Here is a 27,456-nt window from a genome sequence, read left to right on the forward strand (position 1 = left end):
GGGCCCAGCCGCTCCGCGGCATGTGGGATCTTCCCGGACCAGGGCACGAACCCGCGTCCCCTGCATCGGCAGGCGGACTCTCAACCACTGCACCACCAGGGAAGCCCCCCACGCTTGTTTTAGTGATCTGCTGTCACCGTCTTGAAATTCTAAACTTTTTTTAAAACAAGAGGCCCAGCATTTTCATTTTCCACCGAGCATTGCAAATTAGGTAGCCAGTCCTGGTCATAGGAGATACAGTCAGAGAGGCGGTAGGGGACCACAGCACCAGATGCCACTCCAGCCCCAAACGTGATTTCTGGCCTCCTCCCATCCTGCCCTAGAGCCAGCCCTTCAGGGAGAGGCCTTAAACTAAGATTCTCTGACCATTTGGTCCTGACACTTTCCTCATGACAGTGGGAACTAATACAGGGTGTATTAGTTTCCTCTTGCTGCTGTAACAATTACCACAAACTTAGTGGCTTAAAACAACACAATTTATTCTCTTACCGTTCTGGAGGTTAGAAGTCCAAACTCAGTCTCATGGGGCTAAAGTCAAAGTGTCCGTAGGGCTGGTTACATCTGGAGGCTTTAGGGGAGAATCTGTTCCTTTGCCTCTTCCAGCTTCTGGAAGCTGCCTGTGATCCTTGGCTTGTGGCCCCTTCCTCTGTCTTCAGAGCACATCTCTCCAACCTCTGCTTCCTTCACTTTGACCCTCCATCCTCCCAGATTAGGACCTTTGTAATGGCATTGCCCCCACCCCACCCCTGATAATCCAGGATAATCTCCCCTTCTCAAAATCCTTAAAACTTAATCACATCTGCACATGCACAAAATTGCTTTTGCCATGCAAGGTAACATTCACAGGTTCTAGGGATTAGGATGTGGGCATATCGGGGGAGCCATTACTCAGCCTGTACCACCTCCCGCACTTTGCAGAAAACTGAGGCCCAGAGAGGTGCTGTAACTTGGGCAAAATCACCCTCCCAGAAAAGGGACAGACCTGCAGCTGGGGCCCGTGTCTGTCTAGTTCCCGTCATGATCTCTAGACCACCAGGAAGGAACCATTTCTGCCCATCGTGGCCTCCCTCTCCCCATGCACCCAACCCCCAGTGCTTTAGGAGGCAGACAGGCTTGGGAGGTTGTGGCCCAGAGCATTTGTGCCTAAGGTTGTAGCTGACCATGGGGACAGATAAGCACATCCATCCACCTAGGACTGGGACAGAGGGAAGAGGCCGCCTTTCTGCAGCTAACAGGGTCCCAGGCCACTTCGGGCTTAATCATCAACACCTTATAATTAGGCCTCTCCTGGGTCCCAAGGAGCAGGGCCGTGTTTGTAAGGAAGCTCCTGATATGCATGTTGCTGGGACATGTGGCCTGGGCCCTTCCCGTTCATGGGGTGGAGGCTTTTAAATCAGGCGAACCAGAGCCAATGAAGTTGGGCGCCTGACTGCTGCTGTTGAGGGGCAGATTTCTCCTCACAGCCTAGAGACTCTTATGCGGCCTCAGCCCAGCCCCAGGGCTCTCTGTCCTCTGGCCCCTGGGGCCACAGCACAGAGGCCAGTCCCAGCCAGTGGCATGGAAGCCAAAAGAGCAGACAGAGGACCAATGTAGGAAACTGGAGGTTGGAGGGAGAAAGTAGCAGGTGTTTTCACCGGCTCTGGTCTTTAATAACAAGTCTCTAGTTATCAGAAGGTAGGACGTAGTGGTGGGTAAGAGCATCCGTGCTGACATCAGACAGACCTGGATTCAAACCCCACCTCTGCCACTTATTAGCTCTGTGACCTTAGGCACAATGATGACCTTCTCTGACACCGAGCCTCAGTTTCTCCCAAGATTTGGTGGTTCAGGCTCGTGGGGAAACCCAGGTTCATTTGAGCATAGAGCTGGGGTTTATTTTGTACCTTCTAGGAAATTGGGGGTACTAATTTGCCCCCTGCCTTATGGGGTTGTTATAGTCAGTTTAAAAAGCAAGCAAGCAAATGTTCTGCTTGTGGTTTTCTTTAAGATAACATGTGTAAGGTGTATACACACACACACACACACACATACACACACACACACACAACTTCTTTCATCTAGCTTATGAGAGACACATACATTTACTAAATGGGAAACAAGCCTTTCCATGCAGTCTGAAAGTCTTTCACTCTTATTTGGGCTTTGAACACAGTTTCACACAGCTTTCAGTTAAACTTTGGAAAAAGTAGATTTGCAGGTTTTTCAAACATTTCACTGGCTACTCCAAATCCTGTGTACAAGCTCCATACATTGAAAGAACAATCTGTACAAAACTTCGTTCATCTGGCTTATAAGAAACATATACATTTTCTGTATGGGAAGCAAGCTTCCTTCCTACTCTGTGAATGGCCTTCATCTTACTAGCCTTTAGAACACAGAGATTCATGCAGCTTAAAGTACCTTAGATTCTAAGGCTTAGATGAGCAGTATTACAGATCTCTTAAACAATGTACTATATGCATCACACTTCAAATATATCTTCCATTCTATGAAAGAACACGGTGCATAGTATTTCTTTCTTATAACAAGAAACAATGTGTTCTGTATGTCTGTAAACAATAAGTACTCATGTATCCAGCTTAATAAGCAGAAAATTAATTGTGGCTTAGAAACTCCCTGTGCCTACCCCCTGGGTTCCATCCATCTCCTTCCCTCCCTTTGCATATAAGAAACCACAGAGTTTTGTGGTCAACACTCCCTCATTTTCCTTGTGTCTGCTTTTCTGTAGGGTTTTTTTTTTTTTTTTTTTTTTTGGCTGTGTTGGGTCTTTGTTTCTGTGTGAGGGCTTTCTCTAGTTGCAGAGAGTGGGGGCCACTCTTCATCGCGGTGCGTGGGCCTCTCACTGGCGCGGCCTCTCTTGCTGCGGAGCACAGGCTCCAGACACGCAGGCTCAGTAGTTGTGGCTCACGGGCCTAGTTGCTCCGCAGCATGTGGGATCTTCCCAGACCAGGGCTCGAACCCGTGTCCCCTGCATTGGCAGGCAGATTCTTAACCACTGCGCCACCAGGGAAGCCTTTCTGTAGTTTTTATGTCTCCTTCCTTGCTGAGCTATTAGTAAAGATCCGAGCAGGCATAAGCATGTATAACTTTCTCCCTTCCACACCTAATTTCCTACCAACTTCCTCCTCCTGCCCTCTCCTCTCTGTTACCAAGCAAGGACACTGCTGGTTGGGAAACCAGAACATCAAGCTTGTCAGTACTGTGAGTAAATTTAGAATTAATAGGCTGTGAGTGAGCACCAAAGGGACTTTGCTGTGAATAAAGCACATGTACAAAGAGGCGTGGACTTCCTAGAAAGTACAAAATAAACCCAAGCTTAATGCTCAAATGAGCCTTGGTTTGAATATCAGCACTACCCACCAGCCTGAGCTAACAATTCTTTGCACCCACTCTAAAAACATTCCTTGAGTGTCTGTTGTATGACAGGCACTACAGAGGTGTGGGGATGCAGTGGTGGATGAAACAGGGTCCCTGCTTTCATTGAGTTGGGGAGATCACCATTAAACAAACACACAGACATAAAGCTACAGATTGTAATGAGCACTAAGAATAAAATAAACACAGAATTCATGGAGGACTCATTTAGGAAGATGGGAAGACCTTTCTCTGTGGAAATGATATTGGAGCTGAAACTTGTACTTCCTTGCCATCTGCCTTTAGTTAAAATAAATTCAGGGGAATTCCATGGCAGTCCAGTGGTTAGGACTTTGCACTTCCACTGCAGGGGTCACAGGTTCGATCCCTGGCTGGGGAACTAAGATCCTGCAAGCAGTGCGGCACGGCCAAAAAATAATGGTAAAATAAAACTTCATTCAAAAAACAAATAAATTCAGTTTTCTCATCTGCAGAATGAGGCTGGAAATGACCCTCTCACAGCTCTGCGCTTGGTAATGGCTGTGACTCAGTGCCTGGCTCAGCCACTCAGTAAAAGTCATCCCCCTCCCTCCCTGTTGGCCTGGGCAGTGAATATTGCTGGAGATTGAATGAGGAGCTGTGTTAGTGAGCAGTAGGTGATCGAAAACCTGCTGCTGGCAAGGGAGTTGGGACGCTCTCTAAGAGGGTCTCACTGGCCCCTCTTTGACTTCCTTTGATGGCTGACCCCGGGGGGGAGGGAGAGAGGTGAGGGTATATTGTCCACTGTCAACAGGAAAGCTCCATCTTTTGCTGGGGAAGGTAGTATAGAGTAATACAAAGACTGTGCTGTAGAAGCAAACCCTAGCTCTGCCACAAGTCATTTCACCCCTCTGACTGAGCCTCTGGTTCTCATCCACAAACCAGCCCATAATATACCTCTCCTGTGGGTTTGGCATGTGGAACAGTGACTGTTAATATAAAGTGCCCAGCACATCGTGGGCACCCAGCAAGCGTGGCCATGATCACTGTTCCCACCAGAGCAAGGAGGAACTGGGGCAAAGGAGCAGAGGTTTGGGGTGCAGCTAGGGAGAAGAAAGGGAGAGCCACCCTTTCCTAGCTGGGTAACCTGGGGCAGGGCCTTTACCCCTCTGAGCCTTCAGTTCCCTAGACTGTCAGACAGCTAAGAATAGAACTTCTTTCACTGGGCGGCTGTGAAATCATGCGTGCAAGTCATCTCGCACTGCGCCTGACCTCAAGTCCTGGAGAGCTGGTGCGGTCACTCCCTGATAGACACGTGGCCTGAGGGGTGAAATGTTCAAACAAAGTGGGCGGGGAAAGATGCAGCAAAAGAGTGGAGAGGGCAGCTTTGCCCTTCGCAAACAGCCACCTCCTTTGTCACTGAAGGCTGAAGAGCCGGGGGCGGGGGGCTTGCCTGGTACTGATGCTGGGCGCCCAGAGGTCCCGGCCCGGAGCCGGTGCAGAGACCCGGGCGGCCCGGGTCGCGGGGCTGTGACCTCATCGTCCGGCGCCGTCCCGCGGGACCATGAGATCATGAGATGCTGGCGCTCGCCGAGGAGTCGATTTGTTGGTAGCGCGGGGACAGCCGGCCGCCCGTTGCGGTGATCTCATCCGGGCCTGGGGGAGGAGGAGGCAGGAGGCCTGGCCCGGCCCCACCCCACCCCCACCCCGCCACCCGCCACCCGCCACCCAGAGGGGGACTGACGGGCTGCTGCCGGTGACGTCACCTGCAGCGCCCGTTGCCGGGTAACGTGCGGCCGCCTGCCTCTGGCCCCGCCCCCTCCGACCCCGCCCCCCACCTGCCAAGCTCTCAGCTTGTACCCAACCTGGCTCACTCTTCTCTTTCCTTTATTTTTTGAGGCATAAATTGCATATTGTAAAGTGATCTAATTATAAGTATACAAGCTCGATGAGTTTTTACATACGTATGTATCCGTATGTAAAATATGTACATGTATATCCATATGTGTAAAGATATCACCAGCGCTCTCCAATAGAAATATACGAGCCACATAAGCAATTTACAGTTTTCAAGTAGTCACATTAAGCAAGCAAAAAGGAACAAGTAACATTAATTCTAATAATATATTTTATTTATCCCAGAATGTCCAAACTATTATCATTTAAACATGTAATCAATATAAAAAATTTTAATGAGCTATTTTACCTTTTTGTTGTTTTTCTAAGACTTTGAAATTTCCTGTGTATTTCATACTTTCAGTACATCTCAGTAAAGATTTAACCACATTTAAAGTGCTCAGTAGACACATGTGACTACTACAGTACTATCTGTACTGTATTGGGCAGCACAGATATAAAACATTTCCAGCACCCAAAAGGCTCCTTCGTTTCCCCTCTGGTCAGTACCCCTGCCAAGGTGCCCATTATCCTGAATCTTATCCTCCCTCTTCAGTTCTCCACCCTCCCACACCTTGTATCTTTCGTTCTCTCTCCCCACATCTCACTTTAACTCCTACTAGAGTCTCCCTTTCTTTGCTCCTCATAGCACTCAAAGCACGAAATGGCACGAGATAGGAAGTCAGACTGGATTTAAACCTGGCTCTACCCCTGTCTAGCACTTGGACAACCTCTTAGAGCCTGTTTTCTCACCTGTTAACTGGCCCTAGTTCTTCTCTTTTGCTGCTAGTTTCTTGTCTCTTTCCCCTTGTACTTATCTCATGAGCTCAGTCTCCCACGATTTATTCCTGCCTCCCGTGCCTATGTTGAGCTTTCTCATCTGAGAAATGGGACTGGGTCATAACTACCCCACCAGGGGAGCATTTGATACACAATTCCTGGCCCATGGTAGGTGCTTAATAATGAGATTACTTTCTCCTCCTTGGCCCACTCTTTGCCTGGTCTCTCACTCCTGGGTGCCCTTTTTCTTCTGTCCTCTAGCTCTGTCACTTCTCCCCTCTCTTCTTTTGCCCACATCCCCTAGTTCCTCTCCTGTGTCCCTCTCCTCCCCCACCCCCTGCATTTCTCTCTAGCCTTTCTTCTAATCCCAGTGCCCTCAACACCTCTTGCCCCCAGCACTCCTGGCCAGGTTGTTCTGAAATCAGCTACCAAGCTCTTCCCCACCCGCCAAGCCTTCTCAAGTCTGAGAAGTCCTAGATGGGCCCGCCTGCTCCTCAGCGGGTCGATGTTGCGGCTGTTCTGTTCTGAAGGGCTCTTTCAGCCGCGGTCCCACGTGCAGCCTGCAATCATAACAGACCTGCAGGCCGCCTTCCCAAGAAAACAAGTCTTTGTTTTCAGCTCTTTGCGCGGGCCCAGCCCGCCCATTTCGGAAGGGTGGCCCTGTCCCCTGTGGCGGCCGGGAGCTAACCAGCGGTCCAGGGCAAGAAAAGCAAATGAGGGAAAGCACCCGGGAGGCTGGACGCAGTTCCTGCTTATTTTCCCCACATTAGGGGAGGGCTCTGAAATGAGGAGTCCCTTTGGCCCAGTGCTAGCCTTAACTCAGAGAAGCTTTCTGGCCTCCTTTTCCTGACACTCCCTCTCTCGGGGGAACCGCCTCTCCCTCTCCCTGTGGTCCTGATGCGGCTGTCAGTCACGGCGCCCCGCCCACCACCTGCCCCATCTGACCAATCCATCCAAGGCTCACTGTCCGGGTTGGCATATGGGCCCCCCCGGGAGAAACTAGGCCCCTCTCTCTCTGTTGGAGTTAAGCTGTGAGAGTGTTGGCTTGGGGCTACTAGTGGCCATCTTTCCTACCAGGTAGAGGTGTCCAGAACTTTCTATTAGCTGTGTCCCCTGGGGCTATCCTCTCCTCACTTTCCTTATCTGTGAAATGGGAGCATTAATAGCACCTACCTCACAGTGTTGTGCAGAGAGTAGGTGCCTAGCACATAGTAATGAGCCAAGTCATCGTCCTTTCTTCCACACTGCTTTTCTTTCTCATGATGCACTGTGCTGAACCCAGCAGTCACTGGACAGCCCCTTTTCCTCTCTCCTAGCCCCATCTTTTTTATAAACCCTTCCTTATACACCGACCCTTGCTTCCTAGCACCTTTGGCATCAGGGTTCTCTATGAGCCACACCTGTGGAAAACCTAGCTGTTTGAACTACAAGGTCATTTAGCCCACCTGTTCATTTGTTCATTCATTCACTCAAAATACATTTTTTGATCACCTACTCAGTGCCAAATCCTTTGTATTAGTTAGAATTGGGATAAGCCAATAACAGCAAAAATAATAATAATAGCTTAAACTTAAGAAGGGTTTATTTCTTCCCATGTAAAGTCCAAAGGTAAGCAGTCCAAACCTGGTAGTGTGACGCCTTCCAGGTTACTACTTCACCAGTCCTAGGGTGTGGGACTTCTCCTCATGGTCCAAGATGGCAGCTAGAGCACTAGCCATCACATCTAAGTTCCAGATAGCAGGAAGGAGGACAGGGGGGGAAGAATAAGGTGAAAGTTTCTCTGAAGTTGTCACATGACACTTCTACTATAGCTTAGTGCCACTGAAGTGCCACTAAAATGGCACCTGGTTGCAAGAGAAGCTGGGAGATGTAGTCTTTGTTTAAGATATCATCCACTAAAATATTGAGGACTCTAGTGCTAAGGTAGAAGGAGATAAAGAATGTAAGGTGACAGCAACTAGGGACACACCCTGACTAAGCATAGGGGAAAGATGGTGAACAGGATATGGTTCTCTGCATTCATGAAGCTCACAGCCTATCAAAGAAATAGATAATAATAATAATATAAAATAGATAACCAACAAGGACCTACTGAGTAGCACAGGAACACTGCTGGATATTCTGTAATAACCTAAATGGGAAAAGAATTTGAAAAAAAATAGATACATATATATGTATAACCGAATCACTTTACTATACACCTGAAACTATACACCGGAAACTATCACAACATTGTTAATCAACTATGCTTCAACACAAAATAAAAATAAATTTTTAAAAATAAAATGCTTTCTTAAAAAAATAATAATAGTCAAAGTTATTAAATACTTACTCTATTCCACATGCTTCTCAGGGATTCTCAAACATTTTAGACTTAGGGCCTCTTTACACTTTTTAGAAAGTATTGAAGACCTTAAAGAGCTGGCTTACATGGGTTATTGCTATGACCCATGTAACCATAATAGAAATTAAAATCAATTCACCACAATTGAAATTAAAACCAAGAACTTTTTACAGTACTTACTAATTAACTTAAAATAATAATCAACCCATTATGTGTTAAAATAAATAACATATTTTAAAGAGACATAATTATTTTTTTAATTAATGAGAAAAGGGACTTGTTTTTACATTTTTATAAATTAATATCTGGCTTGATAGAAGATACTTGCATTCTCATTTGTTGCAAATCATGTCATATAGCCTCAGGAAAAACTCAACTGTATACTTGTTAGAGAATAAAAATGTCAATTAATGTCTGAGAATTATAATGAAAATAGTTTTGACTTCACAGACCTTCTGGAAGGGTTTTGGGGACCCTCAGGGTCCTGGACCACACTCTGAGAAATGCTGATTGAGTTGGATGCTTACAGTATCCCTATGTAGTAGTCACGATCAAGGTCACAAGTTTTCCCCAGAATGTGGCACATGCATGGAGCCTCCATAGTGCCCTATGGCTCCACTGTAGACGGCCAGGTTGAGAGGTCTTGGTAGGTAGTTTAGCCTTTGTCCTGGGGGTAGTGGGGAGCCAGGGAGGGTTGTAAGCAGGGGTCTGCAATGATCAGATTTGTGTTCTTCAAAGAACATTCTAGAAAGGAGCACGGGTATCTGTCTCCTCATGGCAGTGTGGCTGGCGTTTTGGCACAGGATCTTGGAGTGCTAACCCAAGAAGCCAGCCTTAAGAAACACTGGCAAACATCACCATCACCTCCTTAGATGAGTACTTTAGTTCATTTTTCTCTTTTTTTCTTTCTTTTGGCTTAAAACAACCACCATTTTATTATTTCCCATGATTCTGTGGGTCAGGAGTTCAGCCAGGGTACACTGGGGACAGCTGGTCTCCATGTGACGTCCGCTGAGGCTGGACCATGCACAATGGCTTTTTTACTCACAGGTCTAATGCCTCAGCTGACATGGGTGGGATGACTTGCTCAGGTCCTATATCTGGGGCCTTGGTTCTCCCTGTTGGCTGGGTTCCATGCTTCTGCCCTGTGTAGTGTCGCCCAGAACCTCTCCCTCTGCACGTGGCCTCTGCATGTGGTCTCCCCTTGTCCCCTTGGGTTTCTCACAACGTGAGAAAGGAGGAAGGAAGGGGAGGAAGGGCAAGCAAGAGGGAGGCAGTGACAGCTGCCAGGTCTCATGCAGCCTGGGCCTGGGAGTCCCAGATAGCACCTCTGCCTCATTCTCGTTCATTCCTTAGTTCTGTTGAACCTGAGGTGTCCTATCTGTAAAAGAACATGAGTGACAGTAATAATGCCCACATCCCCAGATCATCATGAGGTTCTTTACTAGCTCTTACCGTGCACTGGGCCCTTCCTGGGTACCTATGTTTTAGGTGCATTTGCTCATTCAATCCTCACAATCACCTTGGCCTGTTGGAGCAAGTTTGTGTGGGCTTGTGAAAGCCAATGGTTACATTTTCAGGAAATTTGCAAGCAGTCCTTAAACCATAGGAAGCTTGAAATTGGCCCTGTGGGAGTACTTACACCCCAGAAATTGGAAGCACACACATCAGGGCCTTTTTTTTTTTTTTGGTTGTTTTCCGGAGAACTGATTTGCCAGCACACCACTGTGTGTGTGTGTGTGTGTGTGTGTGTGTGTGTGTGTGTGTGTGTGTGTGTGTGTGTGTGTGTGTGTGTATCTGTGTGTATGTGTTTTCAACCCCATTTACAGATGAGGAAACTGACGCTCAGAGAAGTTAAATTATTGTCCAAAATCAACCAATTTAGTAGGTAGCGGATTTGACTTTGGAGGCCCAATTCCCATGCCCTTAACTGCCATGCTGTCCTACTTCTGTAGGTGAGAAAATGTGTATGAAAGAGATTTATAAACAGGTAAAGCCGTATATTCATTATTAATTTTGATGCAGAAAGAAACTTTTATCCATGTTTATCCATTCTTTATATCTTTGTACATTTACACTGCTAACAACTCTGATTACGACTCTCTCCCCTTCCTCTTCATCCCCATGATCCTTCACATCACCTTTCCCTGGTAGGTGCGTTCTCCTAACCTGTTCCTTTCTTCGGCTTCTCAGCATCCTGCTCGCCATCATTTCCCACTCCCTTCCAGTCAGCCCTCCTTCAGTTTCCTTGCTTCCCACTTCACTTTTGGTCCCTCCCCCACCCTCACAGTAAAAGTCAGAACAGAACCTGCCTTCCCCTCCTTGACTGCTCTCGCCCCCTTTATCAGAATCCCAGCAGCGAGCTCTCTGTGCCTAAGTTCTGCAGCAATTGCTACTGTTCCCCCTTTACGGGTGGCAGGGAGGGCAGACGGGTCATAATCGGATCGCTTTCCTTGTTGTCTGACACCCCGGAGAAACCACATGTTCCGTTTGGTGGTCGTCAGAAATAACATGCTTAAGCAACCTGGAATTATAAAACTGCTTAATTAGAGAGAGATGGTTTCACTGGGATATGCCCGGTTTTCCCCAGTGGTTTTACCTCCTCTCCAAGTGGCCAGCCCCCCAGCAGCTAATTGCTGCCTTTAGCACTCTCTCCCTTTATTTTATTTTCTGGAACATCAGGGCTTGCCTATGAAGAGAAGTACTCTCTTCCATGTTCCAACTCTCCTTCTCCATCAGCAAACTCTAGATGTTGACCTGAGTAATAAGGGTGGAAAATCTTACGCTTCAGAGGTCTCTAGCTCTTAAATAAGCACCTGCTGTGTGCTGCGTGCTGGGGACATGACCAGGAGCCAAATTATCTTCATACTTATGGGGCTTACAGTCCAGTGGGAGAGAGAGATACTGAAGTAATTTTTTTAATATTGTGAGAAGTGCTCTGAAGTGATTTAAAGGGTGTAACAGGAGCACTTAATTTAATTGAGTTGGGGAAGGCTTCTTATAGGAGGTGACAGTTAGCTGAGACCCAGAAGATGAACAGGTATTAGCTCGGCAAAGAGTAGGGGACTGCTAATCCATCTACAGAGGAAGAGCTTGGTCTACATAGCAGAGCACCTGAAAGAAGGGCCAAGAAGCTGGTCCCTGAGCCTTGTCTGAAGTTCTGGGGATGTACTGGAGTCCCCATCATGACTTGACTTATCTAGGTTCTGATGTTATAGACCAGGGGTTGTTAAACCACAAGCTGCAGATCAAATATGCCTCGCAACATCTGTGTTTGTAAGTAAAGTTTTATTGGAACACCGCCATGCCTATTTGTTTACCTATTGTCGATAGCTGCGGGGAATAGTGGTGAAAGAGGCTGTATGACCTCAAAGCCAAAGTATTCACTATCTGGCCCTTTGCAGAAAAAGATTGCTGACCTCTGTTCCAGACCCATGCGTTAGGTGAGTAGGAAGCTTGGGGTCTGGACCAGGAGACCAGCCCGCAGCTAGTGGAGGCTGAGAACTGGGGGATCCAAAGACAGTGACCCAGGATCAGTAATAGCAAGGTGGTTGGCAACAGGATCTGACACCAGGCTGTCTGGTTCCTGAGCTACACTCTTAACCAGCAAGCCAGGCTGGTTGTGCAAGATTAGCCTGAGAGGGGACAGCAGGGTCTGTCTCCAGAGTCAACCAGATGCCAGCATGCAGGGGTTCCAAGAGACACAGGGACATAGGACCTTTCATGAGGTGGTCATGTCCTCAACCACCATGAGGCCAGGAGGACAAAGCAGGAGGCTGCCCAGCAAGATGGCCAAAGATTGACCATCCTTTCCATCACCTCTGGGCTTCTGGAACACCTTTCTTTCCTTAACCTGCCCATATTACTTCACTGCCCTTTTTCCACTTATCCATTGAAATAGTGCTTCTCAAACGTGAACGTGCACACACATCACCTGGGAACCTTGTTAAATTGCAGATTCTGATTCAGCAGGTCTGGGGTGACGTTCCAATTCTGCAAGGTCAGACACTGGGGTGAGTGGATGACTGGACACCTTTCCTTGGTCCTTAGCAGATGTGGGTACATCTGCCTCAACAAGTCCTCTGCCAAGCGACCTGTGCTCAGCCCATCAAGACAGAATATAATGGGGTAGATATAAAGTCTCTGTCCACATTCTGTACATCATCCATTTGATGGATGCACAACACATTTTTTATATAAATTTATTTATTTGGTTTTTTTTTTGGCTGCGTTGGGTCTTTGTTGCTGCGCGTGGGCTCTCTCCAGTTGCGGCGAGCGGAGGCCACTCTTCACTGCAGTGCGCGGACTCCTCATTGTGGTGGCCTCTCCTGCTGCAGAGCACAGGCTCCAGGCACACAGGCCTCAGTAGCTGTGGCACGTGGACTTAGTAGTTGTGGCTTGCGGGCTCTTGAGCACAGGCTCAGTAGTTGTGGCGCATGGGCCCAGTTGCTCCATGGCATGTGGGACCATCCCGGGCCAGGGCTCGAACCCGCATCCCCTGCATTGGCAGGCAGGCTACCAACCACTGTGCCACGAGGGAAGCCCCGCAGTGCATTTTTATAACTTTTTTCTCCCTCTAGTTTAAGCACTATGCTCACTACAAAAAAAAAAAAAGGAAAAGGCAGAAAACCACAACGAAAATGAGTAGTTTCTGCATTCTGTATCTTTTCCACTTGGAACTATATGAGCATTTCCCTGAATCAATAGATATCCTTTGCCAGGATGATTTCTTTTCTAACTTTTTCTTTTGAAATAATTTTAGACTTAGAGAAAAGTTGCAAAAATAATACAGAGAGTTCCCATATATCCATCACCCAGCTTGCCCTAATATTAGCATCTAATATAACCATAGTACAATTAGCAAAGCCAGGAAATTCACGTTGGTACCGTTATTATTAACTAAACTGCAGATCTTATCACATTTTGCCAGTTGTTCCACAAACGTCTTTTTCCTGCTCTAGGATCGAATCTAAGATCCCACGTTGCATTTATTTGTCATGTCTCCTTAGTCCTCTCTAATCTAACAATTCCTTGGTCTTTTCTTTGTCTTTCATGACCTTCACACTTTTGAAGAATGGTGGACAGTTATTTTGTATAATGTTCCTCAGTTTGGCTTTGTCTCGTTTTCTTATGATTCAGTTGAGCTTGTAAGTTTTTGACCAGAATACACAGGATGATGCTGTATTTTTCTCAGGGCATCTTATCAGGGGTTTAGGCTTCAATATGACTTATTACTGGGGATGTTAACCTTGATCACTTGCTTAAGGAGGTATGTAGTGGATTTCTTCACTGCAAAGTCACTCCTTTTCAGGATGATAATTGATTGCCTGTATGGCTTTGCATTATCGATCCCTACCATAACCAGACCCTCTTTTTGCACATTTAGTTTGTTAACTGTTTTTGTTTGTACTGTTTCAAAGAATGCTACAGTGGCCATTCCTACTGGCACATCTATTAGCACATATCCCTGATTATTAGGATAAATTCCTAGAAGTAGAATTGCTGGAGCCAAGATTATTCACATCTCTAAGGCTGTGTATGCTTGGGGCGGGACTGTTTGTTTCTGTGTTTGTTTATTTGTTTCAGTCAACTTTATTGAGGTGTATAACATTGTATATCTGTACAAGAAAATGCATAGATTCTAAGCACACGTTTCAGTGAGTTTTGGCAAATGTATACCCACGTGTAACCACCACCCCCATCCCTATATAAAATAAAAAATTTACATATACAATCTACAATGTCTTTCATTCCCCAAAATTCCTTGACTCACCCTTGCAGTCATTCCTCCCCCAGCTCACCCCAGGCAACCACTGATCTTATTTCCATCAGTGCAGTTTATTTTTTTTAACTTTATTTTTTATTTTTGGCTGCGTTGGGTCTTCGTTGCTGTGCGCAGGCTTTCTCTAGTTGTGGCGAGCGGGGGCTACTCTTCGTTGCGGTGCGCAGGTTTCTCATTGCCGTGGCTTCTCTTGTTGTGGAGCACGGGCTCTAGGCGCGCGGGCTTCAGTAGTTGTGGCACGCAGGCCCAGTAGTTGTGGCTCGTGGGCTCTAGAGCGCAGGCTCAGTAGTTGTGGCGCATGGCTTAGTTGCTCCGTGGCATGTGGGACCTTCCCAGGCCAGGGCTCGAACCCGTGTCCCCTGCATTGGCAGGCGGATTCTTAACCACTGCGCCACCAGGGAAGTCTTCAATGCAGTTTTATGTTACCTATTCTAGGACTTCATATTAATCAGAATTACACACTATGTACTCTTTTGTATCTGTCTCCTTTAATAGGAGAGAATGTTTGAGATTCGTTCATGTTGCTGTGTATTGCAAACATTTGTTCCTTTTTTATTGCTGAGTAATGTCCTATTGTATAAATATACCACAATTTGTTTATCCATTCTTCCATTGATGGACATTTGGGCTGTTTCCAGTTTGAAGATATCATGAATAAAGCTGCTGTGAACATTCGCCTACAGATGGACATGTTTTCATTTCTCTCAGGTGCACACCTGGGAGTGGAATTACTGAGTCCTAAGCAGGTGTCTGTTTAACTTTACTGGACACGACAGGATGGGTTATTTTCTTGTCCATTTCATAGCACAGGCCCCAGAAAGCTTGAGGAGCTTGAATAAAAGCCAAAAGAGGAAGAGAAAGAGAACGATAGATGCTTTTCCTGTTTATTTCCTTTCATCTTCAGCGCCACCCTAGAAGGTAGCGGTTGTGATTCCCATTCTGTAGATGAGCACAGTGGGGCTCACGAACATGCAGCAAGATAAGGTTCTGAGTCCCCCAGGTCTGAGAAGCCAAGTTCATGTTCTTTCACCAGATATGATCCTGCCTCCTTGGAGACAGTAGGTGGGGCAGCTGGGAGCGAGAGCACGTCTTCCCGCCTCTCCTCTTCTCTGCCTGTCCTTCCTGCATCCTGTGGTCCGCCCTGCCCACGCCACTGCGGGCAGTCACCCTCGATGCGTGGGTCAGCCCCCTAGAGATGAGAGTGACCTGAGTGCAGGCCCAGGGACGGTGCCCCCATGATTGGCTTTGAGCCCTCAGAGCCACAGCAGGCGCCAGGGAGTGACCCGCACCCCAGCCCTCGGCCAGAGGTGGCCAGTCTCTCCCTCCCTGAAAGGCGGTCCTCCGAGGGTTGGTCTCCTGGGCTGGTGGGCATCGTGCGAGGGCAGCGGGCAGGGGCTGTGTCTCCCCGGCCACATTGCAGGCCCATTAGGAGCTGGCCTGAGTGCTTCACAAAGCTGATTAATGGGCTGCCTGTGACCTGGAATGTCATTACTCCCTGGGCTGGGGGGCCCCCCAGCTGGGTCCTTTGGGTCTTTACTGCTAATAATAATTGATGCTTTCTGTGTGGTTGCAGGGAAAGTTCTATCTGGTCATCGAGGAGTTGAGCCAGCTGTTCCGATCACTCGTTCCCATCCAGCTGTGGTATAAATACATCATGGGTGACGATGCCTCCAACAGCTACTTCCTCGGCGGGGTCCTGATCGTTCTCTACAGCCTCTGCAAGGTGAGGTGGCCTGGGGGAGGCTGGAGGGCTGGCCTGAGGAAGACCCATTCACTAGCTGGGCCTGGCAGTGAGGGCAAGTGGGGAGCCTGGAATAACACCCTAATCTCTTTGTTTAATTGAAAAGTAAAATTCACGCAACACAAAATTAACCACTAACCATTTTATAGTGAACAATTCAGTGGCATTTAGCAGATTCTCAGTGTTGTGCCACTCCCACCTCTGTCTGTCTCGTTCCAAGACACGTTCATCACCCCAAAAAGAAACCCTGTACCCATGAAGCAATCACTCTTCATTCCTCCACCAGTGCCTGGCCACCACTAGTCTTCTTTCTGAAGACTCTATGGATTTACCTTTTCTGGACATTTCATATAAATGGAATCATACACTATGTAACCTTTGGTGTCTGGGTTCTTTCACTTAGCGTCATTTCCGAGGTTCCTCCACGTTATAGCATATATCAGTACTTCACTCCTTTTTATGGTGACAGCCATCCTAATTTCTTGCCCATAAACCTCACCATATGCCATCATTTCATGTCGTCCTCTTCACAGCAACCCTTCAAAATACATACCATTATCACTCCCAGATTATGGGTGAGGGTACTGAGGCTCAGAGAGAAGTAACTTGCCCAGTATCACTCAGCTAGTGATCACAGAACAAGTGTCAAAGTCTGGAGCTCTCAACCCACCGACAACACTGCTACAGAATTTATTTTCTGTTCCTCTTAAATTGCATACCCTCAGCTCTGCAAATCAGTACGCAGTGCTTCTCTTTTCATCATTAGTACAAATCAGGTTTTCCCCCCTAACAATAAACACATTCTCCTCTTTCTTTTCCCTTATCTATTTAAGGCTTTAGAGAATTCTGGAGGAATGGCATATGTTCCCTTTCCTTCCTCCAAGCAGGACTAGCCAGGCAACCCATGCACTGTCAACCACTGGGACTTATCTTGCCTGCTGATTCTGATCTGCTGGCAGTGGCTGACTGGAGTGCTGGACAGAGAAGAATGATTATGTCCTGACTCAGAAGAAGAGTGCTGTGATCAATTAGCAATGCCTGCCCGGGGCTTGGGAGGGGGAAAAGACAGTAGGCGTGCCATATATTCGCTATCCTGGCCCCACTGGCAGGGGAGCCTGCTGATGGAAGGCAGCAAGACAAAAGCCAAGCAAAACTGATGGGAATGAGGAGTTTCAAATGGGAGGATGTGCCCTGAAAATATCTGGAGTCAAAGATGAGGAGGTCCATGGTGGTTGTTCAGGAATGGTGAAAGAGATCTCGAACAATCCTTGGGTACTTTTCAGCCATCACCTCGCTCTCCTTTCAGTCTTTCGACATTTGTGGCCGCGTGGGTGGAGTTCGGAAAGCCCTGAAGCTTCTCTGCACCTCTCAGGTGAGTTGGCTTCTGCTGGTCCTGACCGAGGTCACAGGAACCAGGAGCCGGAAACAGACCTTGCTGTGCTTCTGAGGGTGTCTCTCCAGCGAGGGACCACAGCTGTGTCTGTGTCTCTCTCCCTTCCATCAAACAGAATTATGGAGTCCGGGCCACTGGGCAGCAGTGCACAGAAGCTGGTGATATCTGTGCTATCTGCCAGGCTGAGTTCCGAGAGCCTCTGATCCTTATGTGCCAGGTGAGCAGGGCTGGGCGGGGCCGTTGGAGACGGAGGTTGCGGGGGCAGAAGTCCCAAGTGCCTGCATGGGGCACTTGACCAAAACCAAATGACCAAACCTTGGGGCTCTGGGATGGGTCTTTGGGAACAGTGTAGTCAAGCCTGGAGTCCCTCGGACCCAAGGTCAAATCTCAGTTCTGCCTTTTAGTAGCTGGCTGCCCTTGGGCAGGTTTACTTCACCTCTCTGAGCTTTGATTTCAGTGGTAAAACGTAGAAAACGAACATTTCAGTAGGGTATAGTGTCAGAATATCCTGAGTTTGAATCTCAGCAGCAATGTGGACCCCCAGTGCCTCAGTCCATCTCTCTGAGCCTTTGTCGTTTTCATTTATAAAATGGGTATCATAATAATGCCTACTTTATAGAGTTATTATTATGATTAAATGAGATCATCTCTGGAAAGAGCTAAATTTTAATTATTCAGCCCTAAACCTTACGATTATTACAGTTATTAGTATCATTATAATTATTATTACCATTTGTTTTCGTTATTAGTTGTGGGTCACCAAGCCATAGTAGTCAGTACTGGTCAGTTACTTTTAACTGCCTAAATGTATCCCTTTGCCTCCTTCCCGCGCTCCTTCTCTTCCTTTTCCCCCTCCCCCTCCTGCCGACATCAGGAGCTAAGATGTCAATTCAGCAAATGTGTATGAGTCAAAGCATCCTATCAGATACGGGGGAAGGGAGGCAGAGAGCACATAGACCCTGTCCCCTTCTCTAGAACACACGGTCTCCTTGGGGAAACAGACGCATACATAAATAACTGTGAAACAAGGCAGGCAGTGATAAGTGCTGTGTAAGAGAGAGTCATGCAGTGTACCAGGGGACCAGGCCAGAGAGCCATGAGTTGGAGGCTGAGAAGACTTTGTGGGAGGTATAGCCTGCAGACTAGAAGGAATGGGAGAACGTGTGTCTCCCCGCCAACCTTCCAGGGGTGGGAAGACAGGAGGTGGGGTCCTTTTTTGGCATCAGCAAAATTTTTTTGGTTTCGCTGTTTGGGGATGTTTAGGAGGTTCGTTTTTAATCTTTAACTGTACTTATTTTTAAATTGAGAATAAATTTGCCTGACTCAAAAATTCAAAAAGGAGATGAAGAAGTCATGATGACTCAGTGCAGTGTGGGACCTGGAACAGAGAGAGAACAGGAGAGAAAAACTAGCCTCATGAAATCTGAAGAAAGTCTGGAGTTTAGTCCAGGGTCATGCATCTATGTGGATTTCTTAGCTTTGACAAATGAACCACGGTGATGCAAGAGGATAATAACTAGGGGAGACTGAAACTGGGTGAGGGGGTAATTCAAGAACTGTCTGTACTACCTTTGCAACTTTTCTGTAAGTCTAAAATTATTCCAAAATAAAAAATTCATTTAAAAAAATATTTTAAAGATACAAAAAGGGAAGAGGTAACAGGGTTCCTACCCTTATCCCCAGCCCTAGGCCCCTAAATACCCACACGGGCAACTGGGCCAGTTTCCTTTATATCTTCCCAGAGATGCTTTGCAGAATTTAAATATATATACACACACATATACACAAACATATCTTTTCCAAAAAGACGTAAGTTGTGGCACATTCTACCCAAACTGCATTCTACATCTTTTCTTTTTGACTTGAAACTCTGCCTGAAGAGATTGTTCCTTATTTGTGTAACATCCCATTTTATGGGTGGACCATAATTTGTTTAACCATTCTCCTATTGATGGGCATTTAGCAGTTCATAATCTTTTGTTATGACAGATATGGCTGTTATGAGAGATCAGGAATAGGGAGATCTATAGCACCTACCTGGACTCATCGTGTTGATTAAATGAGTTAATTCAGCTGAAGCATTTAGAACCATGCCTGGTGCATGGTCAGGGTTCCATAAATATTAGCTCTCATTGGCACGTATTCCACTTCACATGTGTGCAAGCTCTTAGTAGGATAGATTCCTAGTGGTGGAATTACTGGGTCAGAGGGTATGCAGTTCTGACAGATATTGCTAAGTCGCCCTCCATAAAGAGTGTATCCGTTTGCAACCCCAGTGCGGAGCATGACGCGCCCTCTTGCTCTCCTCCCTCACCAACATACCGTGTTATCAAGCCTTTCTTGAGCGTCGCCAGTCTGACAGGTGACAAACACTATCTTGGTGCAGTTTTCATTTGCATTTGCCTAATTATGAGAGCAAACAAGCATCTTCTCATATGCATCAGAGCATCTGTATTTCCTTCTTGGTAGCAGCAATTCCTTGAACAGGATGTCAAGGTGAAAGTTTTTCTTCTTCCTTGCTGGCAGTCTCTCCAAGCCTTAGTCTGTTTGACTCTCTCCCGTTCTTCTCCCGGTACCACACGTCTTCCCACAGCTGGATTAGAATTAGTGGGGCGGGGGGGGTGGACAAGACACCGTCACCCCAGATCCAGGAGCAGAGGCCACATCCAGTGGTGGTTGAAGCCCACATACATGGCCAGGCCTAGCACACGTCTCAGTCTTCCTCTGCTGCTGTGAGCCGGGCTTAGAAAGGCAGAGATGACTTCTACAGGTGAAAGGGCCTTGTTAATTCCTAAATGCACTGAATGAATGAACAAATGAATGAATGAGTCAGTAATGAGCCTTTACATCCTCAATAAAGGCTTCTCTGATTCTGTTTCTCCGGTCTCATCAGTGTCCCCAGCTACATGTCCTCGCAGATCCTGTGTTTTTCCTTCATAGCACTTATCTCAGTTGTCAGCTAGATGATTAATTGGGCAACTGGTTGTGTAAGGTCTGTCTCCTCTTGGCCAAATTATAAGCCACTTGAGAGTGGTGACCATGTCCGTCTTTCTTAGTAGTGGAATCACAGTACCGACTCAGTAAACATTGGACGGATGGATGGATGGATGGATGGGTGGGTGGATGGATGGATGGATGGATGGATGGATGGATGGGATGAGATGGATGGAGGAGGGATGGAATGGGATGGATGGATAGAATGGCATGGATATGTGGATGGATGGTTGGATGGATGGGATAGAGGAGATGGATGGATGGTTGGGATGGAGATGGATGGTAGCCAAGTGGAGGGGTGGGTGGGTGAGTGCAAAAGTGGGTGGATAAAGATAAATGTTTGGGTGACTGGGTGGACGGGCAAATGGATTGACAGCTGGGTGGGTGAATAGATGGGTAGATGGGGGAATGGATGGGTGAATGAATGGGTAGTTGGATTGATGAATAGAAGGGCAGATGCATGCATGGATAGATGAAGAGCCCACTGGGCTAAAGGAACGTCCTATCTCGCTTTCAAAGGGCCATCAAATTTAGCTCAGTGGGTCACTCACACCCACCACCTACCACCGCCTCCCAGAGCTGGGGCCTGAGAAGCAGATCGTCAGCTGGAGCTAGTCAGGCAGACACTGAGCACGTGCAGAGGTTAGAACTCTCCGCTCGGACAGAGCGCTCTCGCCTGGTTGGTCACTCCACGGTATTTATGGCGTGCCTCCTGCCAGCCTACAGGGGGTCAGGGAAAGGGCATTTTGAACACAAAGTCAGAAATCTGCCGTATTTAAAGCCCTCCTTGCCAAAGAGAAGAGTCAGAGTATGTTACAGAACAAACTGCCCTCCGGTTCTTGGTCACTACCAGGAGTTCGGTTTCAGAGGGCTGGTGATACAAAGGAAAGAGGGCGAGAGTATAACGACCCCCATTGATTTTTTACTTACACGTGCCTCACACTTGATGCTTTATGATAGGCTTTACCTGTTTGCATCCTTGCAGATACCTTGTGGGAGAAATAGTAGCCCTGTTCTACAGAGAAGGAGACAGGCTCAGAGAGCCTGCCCTTAATCTTTGAGCAAGACATGGGGAGTCTGGATAGAACTTGGGATCAGGGTGGGGTAGCCTGTCCCACCCTAGGGACACCTTTCCCAACTCCGTGCTCCAGGAAGCACAGCCAGGGAACTGTTAACAATCCAGCACCACCTGCATTCCCCACTGACCACAAACCCACCCAACCCTACACTTCCCAGTTTGGAAGGACCCCTCCTCCCCTTCCCTCTGTAGGAGCTCATTCCTTTCTCCAAATGCTAGAGGCAGTCCTGGGTCATGAACTCCTCCAGCCCAGCCCCTGGGTGGTCCTGTGTTCTTTGAATCTCTTAATTTGGCACCAGATTTGGTGTTGCCTGATTATCTGAGAAGGAAACTGTGAGCTCCTGGAGGCCAGGGACCACGTCTTCATCATCCTAGTATCTCCAGAATCTCCCACCTAACCTGCCTGGAAAGGCATTGTTTGTCAGAACTCCTACTCTGTACAGGCTCAGGGCTGGGCATGGCGGAGACAACAGCAGCAGTCACTGCCCTCATGGGGCCCACTGGGTCTGCTGACCCCTGGGTCCTGCCCTTCGGCCCATGGTGAGAATTTGGTCATGGGCGTCCAGACTCTGTGTGGCCTGCTCGCCTCCTCTCCCTCACTCCCCTACACCCACCTCACTGAAGCCCCATTGGCCATCCCTGAGAGCCTTAAACGCTTTCCCATCTCGGGAGCTTTGCACATCTGTTCCCTTCAGCCTGGAATGCTCTAGCCCCCGCCCCCTCTCTTCACCTAGTTAACTCCCAAACATGCTTCAGGCTTCAACACAGTGTCACCACCTTCAAGAAGCCTTCCTCAACTACCCCCTAGATCAGACTAGTCCCCCTGTAACATACTCCTATAGCATCATGGAGCGCTTCTTTAGAACACTTTCTACAATTAGGCACCTACTGCATACCGTGCCAGAATGGGTTTATAAGAAGCTTACAGTCTGCCACGGAGAGACAGATAATAAACAATACACAGATATAATGTAATAATAACTATTACTGTATAATAGCCAACACTTATAGAAAACTTATTATTTGCCAGGCGTTCATTGGTCTAAGTGCCTTTTCTTAAACTTTTAAAAAAAATATTTTGTTTGGATTTTTATATTATTAAATATTTATATTATTATATTATATTTATAATATTTAATATTATTATATTATAAATCTCAAACCTACAGAAAAGTTGAAGGATAGTAGAATGAACACCCTTTTATCCTTTATCTAGATTCACTAATCATGAACGTTTTACCACATTGTCTTTTCTTAGTATAGATTTTTCCCCCTAAACCTGTTGAGAATTAGTGGCTGACATTTTGATTCTGTCATCTCTAAATATTTCAGCAGACATTTCCCAAGAACAAGGACATTCTCTCCCATAGCCACAATTCTACTATCACAGTATCAAATTTTTAATTGATATAAAATACTAATATTCAGGGCTTCCCTGGTGGCGCAGTGGTTGAGAGTCCGCCTGCCGATGCAGGGGTCACGGGTTCGTGCCCCGGTCCGGGAAGATCCCACATGCCGCGGAGCGGCTGGGCCCGTGAGCCATGGCCTCTGAGCCTGCGTGTCCGGAGCCTGTGCTCCTCAACGGGAGAGGCCACAACAGTGAGAGGCCCGCGTATCACAAAAAAAAAAAAAAAAAAAAAAAAAAACTAATATTCAAATATATGTTCAAATTTCTCTAGTCGTCTTCAACATCCTTCATAGCTAGGGTTTTTCCCCACATCCAGGATCCAATCAAGAATCATACAGTGCGTTTGATTGTCGTGTGAAAGTACTTTAATGTGAGTTAATCTTCCTATGAGGGCAATAGTAGTATCCCCATTTTACAGGTGAGGAAAAAGAGGCACAGGGAGGTTAAATCACTTGTCCAAGTTATAGAGCCAGAGGGTGGTGGAACCCGTTAATGTTTCCAGTCTCCCCATGCTTCTCTTGACCCCTGTGGTCTGTTCTCAACCCAGCTGCCAAAGGGATCTTTTTAAAATACAAATCATAGGGGCTTCCCTGGTGGCGCAGTGGTGGAGAGTCCGCCTGCCGATGCAGGGGACACGGGTTCGTGCCCCGGTCCGGGAAGATCCCACATGCCGCGGAGCGGCTGGGCCCGTGAGCCGTGGCCACTGAGCCTGTGGGTCCGGAGCCTGTGCTCCGCAATGGGAGAGGCCACAATAGTGAGAGGCCCGCGTACCGCAAAAAAATAAATTAATTAATTTTTTTAAAAAATCATATCAAGTCAGCCCTCTGCTCAAAACCCTGCCACGACTCCCTGCTTCTCTCAGAACAAAAGCCAAAGGCCTCCCAAGGCCCTACACAACTCTCTGACCTCATCCCGCCCTCTACCCAGGCTCAGCCCCACTCTCCTTGCTGTTCCTCCAGCACGCCAGGCACACTCCTGCCTCAGAGCCTTTGCACGTGCTCTTCCCTCTGCCTGGAGCACTCTTTTCCCAGATATCACCAGGGCTCACTCCTCACCCTCCTTCAAGTTTGACCTAAATATCGGTATCTCAGGGACATCCTTCCAGGCCACCCCATTCACCATCACAGGCCTCTCAAGCCCTCTTATCCCCACTTCCCTGCTTTTCCATCTTGGCACTTACAACTGGCAGCCTCTGCCTCTTAGAGATTCCTCTTCCTAGCTGTCTCCCCAGCTAGAACACGAGTTCCGTGAGGGCAGGAAGTGTCTGTTTTGTTCACTACTGGGTTCCAGCTCTTGGGACCAAGGCGGGCACCGGGTGGATGCTTGGGAGAGTGACCCCGGTGGTCCGGTCGCTGTCCCTGCAGCACGTGTTCTGTGAGGAGTGCCTCTGCCTCTGGCTGGACCGTGAGCGCACCTGCCCGCTCTGTCGCTCAGTTGCCGTGGATACCCTGCGCTGCTGGAAGGACGGGGCCACTTCGGCACACTTCCAGGTGTACTAGGGCTGAAGACTGCAGCATCGATGCTCCCAGGCACACCAGGGAGATGACGGAGGGTCAGCGGTGTTGGGTCCAACTCCGGGGGCTTCCTGGGAGAAAGTCCTCAAGCAGTGACTGTCCTCCTTCCTCCCTCTCTCCATCTCTTCCTCTAAAACCAGGCCCCTGTCCCCTTCCCCACCTTCACCTTCCTCTCTTGTTCTGATCATGGTGTGTGCATCCTACCCCTACACATGGGGACGCCTTCTCACTCAGACCTGGCCTCCACCTATGTAGGTCCCCCACTTCCCTCCAAGTCAAGGAACTGGTAATGGACCAAGTCCCACCTGTTGATTATTTTAACTCGTGGTGACCTAATACCTGATGCTGCAAACTAGGAGAGAGGCCTGGAGATACCATCTCCCCCTAAATGGCCCAAGTCCGCAGATGAGAATCACTGTGAACTATTTTCCAAATACAAATGCTGAGCCCCACCTTATACCTACAGTAACTACGTGTACCAAACACTTAGCGTTGAGCCTCCTGCCCGGACAACCCCCTGTAATCCTCACAAGAGCCCTGTGGCAGAGGTACTGTTTTTTCCTTCGTTTCACAGATGAGGAAACTGAGGCTTAGAGCTCCATGTGGAAACTTTCCCAGGGTCCCACCCAGTGAGCAATGATGGACCAAGTTTCCAACCCGGGCCTGTCTGGCTTCGGAGCCTGACTCTTAACCACATGCTGACCCACTGCTCAGACACTTCAGGCGTGGGGCCTCCCAGACATGTTTCTTTAAAAGCACAAGAGGTGATTCTGATGCCCATCAGTGGCTCAGGTGCATAGCACGTTCGATTTGGACTGCACCGAGAATGCTAACAGTGAACACTCGCTCCTGAAATCTAGTCACGGTTGCGTCCATGGAAAGACTTGGGCCTTAAAATTGCTGTTGAGCTGGACTCTGGCGGGGATGCTCAGTCGTGATTGGCTATCAAGAAAGGCCAGCTCTGGTGCAGATGCAGATGGCGTGGGGTGTCCACTCCCATCTTTATTTCTCTCCTCCTCCTCTTGTCCTGTCCCTCACTTAAGACTCAGGCTTGTCAACAGCTCCTGTGGCCATTGCCTTCTCCCCTGGTAGCCTTCAGAGCAAAAGGCATGATCCATGTTATGGATTTTTCCACAAGCCAGGGTGGTGGTATACAGCACAGCAGTGATCAGTGTTTCTGGAATCTCTATACCAGAGCTACTAATGTCTGTAACACAAGTTCTCCACCCATGAGACCCTCCCTGCTCTGAAATCTGGGAGAAGGCACAGGTAATCCCTTAGAAGCCACTGGAATCTTGTCTGCCCTACCCGCCTCCCAACTCTATTCTCTCATTGTCAACCTCAGCACAACAGGCTAGCGCCAAGGGCGTTACAGAGAAAGCAATCTGTGTGACTACTGAGCAGATTAGCGAGAAAGCCCCAGGAGAAATGGTGGGAGCCTTGCTGCCACCTCACTCTCAGCCAGTATTCACACGCCCATCCTGTCCCCAAGAGATCCAGAACATTCACCCCTGTGTGCTGTCAAGCCAGGACCTTTTCCTTTGCCTGACATCCCTGGCTATTTCCTGATACCCAGCAAGACATCCCTTCCAGGGCAGCGTGGCATCTTTCAAGCTCTGTTACTATGGCAATGGCCTCGATGTTACAATCCCACTTGCGTGGATAATCAGCTCGGAAGGGGAAGTGGAGGGAAACGGGGCCGGGCAGATTCGGCTGCTCTGTACCCCCTGCCTTGAGGAAGAACTGAAGGGAAGCAACAGGAGCTTCTGCAACTGGTTTTTATCAGAAAGATCGCCTTGCCTGCAGATGCCATCAAAGAAGTATGAGAAATTGCAGCTGGAGAAGACTTACTTATTAAAGTGCCAGCATGTGACAGAGCAGATAGATCAGTCTGTTGGGAGTCAGGCCTGGAATTCTGATTCCAAACTCTGCGTGACTTTGAGAAGTCACTTCACCTCCCTGTAGCCATCGCCAGGGTGACAAAGCCTAGTGTATTATCTACTGGAACCAGGGAAACTAACGATGTAGATTACTGGTGAATACCCCAGTGGTTTTGTCAATTACACTCATGCCACCAAAAAAAAAAAAAAAAACCTCTAACATTCCACAAATAATGAGCCATGTCTCTGACACTGTAAAGAGTGTCACGTGTGGGGAACACTCTGTGGCAGGTGAGATGATTTAGTTTAGGATTTTATTTATTCATTCCCTACCCTCTGGGAGGAAAGTCATGTCTGGAGGTTTTCTTTTGGGTGGGAGGATTTAACTTCTGCTTTAGGGAGGAACAGTGGCCAGGGCAGAGGTTTCCAAACATAAAGCAGCATGTTTTCCCTAGCACGACACGAGTTTTTGGTAGAAGCAGCCAAGAGCCACCGTTGGAAAGGAAGAACAATGCCACTCTCTTTTACCTGTCTCGGCTCTGCAACTCATTTGTTAAAAGCAGGATTAATCGAGTGTCAGGTCGGAGAATCCTGTTCTTAATATTTTATGACTCACTGACTCAAGTTCCACGAAGTCTTTGGAAAATGGCCCTCCTAACGTAAAAGGTCTTGACCATAATAAATATGAGATGAAAAAAGCAAGCTCTGGACCTGGATGTAATAGGTTCATTACCTTCCTAAGGGGAGCGTGTGAGAGCCATTGGGAGACTTCCAGGCTGCTAAGACTTGGGGTTGGAAAGAGAAAATGTAAAAAGCGAGTCCTGGAATCTTTTAGTACTTTTGCTCTGGGCCAAACAGAGCTGCATTTGGTGTTTTTAATGTCCCCTTAAGTTCCATTCTGCCAATAAATACGATCTGTCGTTGAAAGTTACATCCACGGTCTGGAGTCTCCGTTTGCCACTTAAAGCCAGGTGGACCTGTTTTAGGACAAATTCGAAGACACACTTCATGCAGGGGGTGGTCATCTGATGGCGGTTTCTCCCCAAAGCAGATCCCATTGAGTTGGTGCTTGATTTATTAAGGAAGTGCTCCCAGGAGAAACTAGTAAGGGAACGAGTGAAACAGGAGAGGGAGGGGATGAGGCCCAACAAGAGGGCGACTCTCAGAGAAGTCCCAGCTCAGCTTGGTCCTGCCGGGAGTTCCAGAGCATCAGCTGCATCTGAGTTTGTCCCACCCTGAGGTTTCTGTGCTGCCAGCTGTGGGCCAATGTGGGGGGTGGGAGACCTCTCAGGCACTCCATTGAGGAGGCCCAG

The 27,456-nt window shown here is 47.8% G+C and overlaps 1 protein-coding gene across 8 annotated transcripts in view; it reads left to right on the plus strand.

Annotated features, from left to right (window-relative positions):
- RNFT2 (ring finger protein, transmembrane 2) overlaps positions 1–27,456 on the plus strand; it is a 66,860-nt gene that overhangs the window by 34,856 nt on the left and 4,548 nt on the right. For 3 of the 8 annotated variants that reach the window (XM_059040359.2, XM_059040358.2, XM_067015249.1), the window contains 4 exons: positions 15,709–15,858; positions 17,183–17,248; positions 17,385–17,486; positions 24,114–27,074. In XM_059040359.2, coding sequence (XP_058896342.1) covers positions 15,709–15,858; positions 17,183–17,248; positions 17,385–17,486; positions 24,114–24,248 — 453 coding nt within the window. In that variant the 3' untranslated portion in view covers positions 24,249–27,074. Of the gene's footprint in view, positions 1–15,708; positions 15,859–17,182; positions 17,249–17,384; positions 17,487–18,576; positions 18,891–24,113; positions 27,075–27,456 lie in introns of those variants that run through there. The other 5 variants (XM_067015247.1, XM_067015245.1, XM_067015246.1 and 2 more) reach the window with 3 other exon arrangements.

The sequence above is a fragment of the Kogia breviceps genome, chromosome 15 (assembly GCF_026419965.1).
Source record: "Kogia breviceps isolate mKogBre1 chromosome 15, mKogBre1 haplotype 1, whole genome shotgun sequence".
In the NCBI taxonomy this organism is placed as follows: domain Eukaryota; kingdom Metazoa; phylum Chordata; class Mammalia; order Artiodactyla; family Physeteridae; genus Kogia; species Kogia breviceps.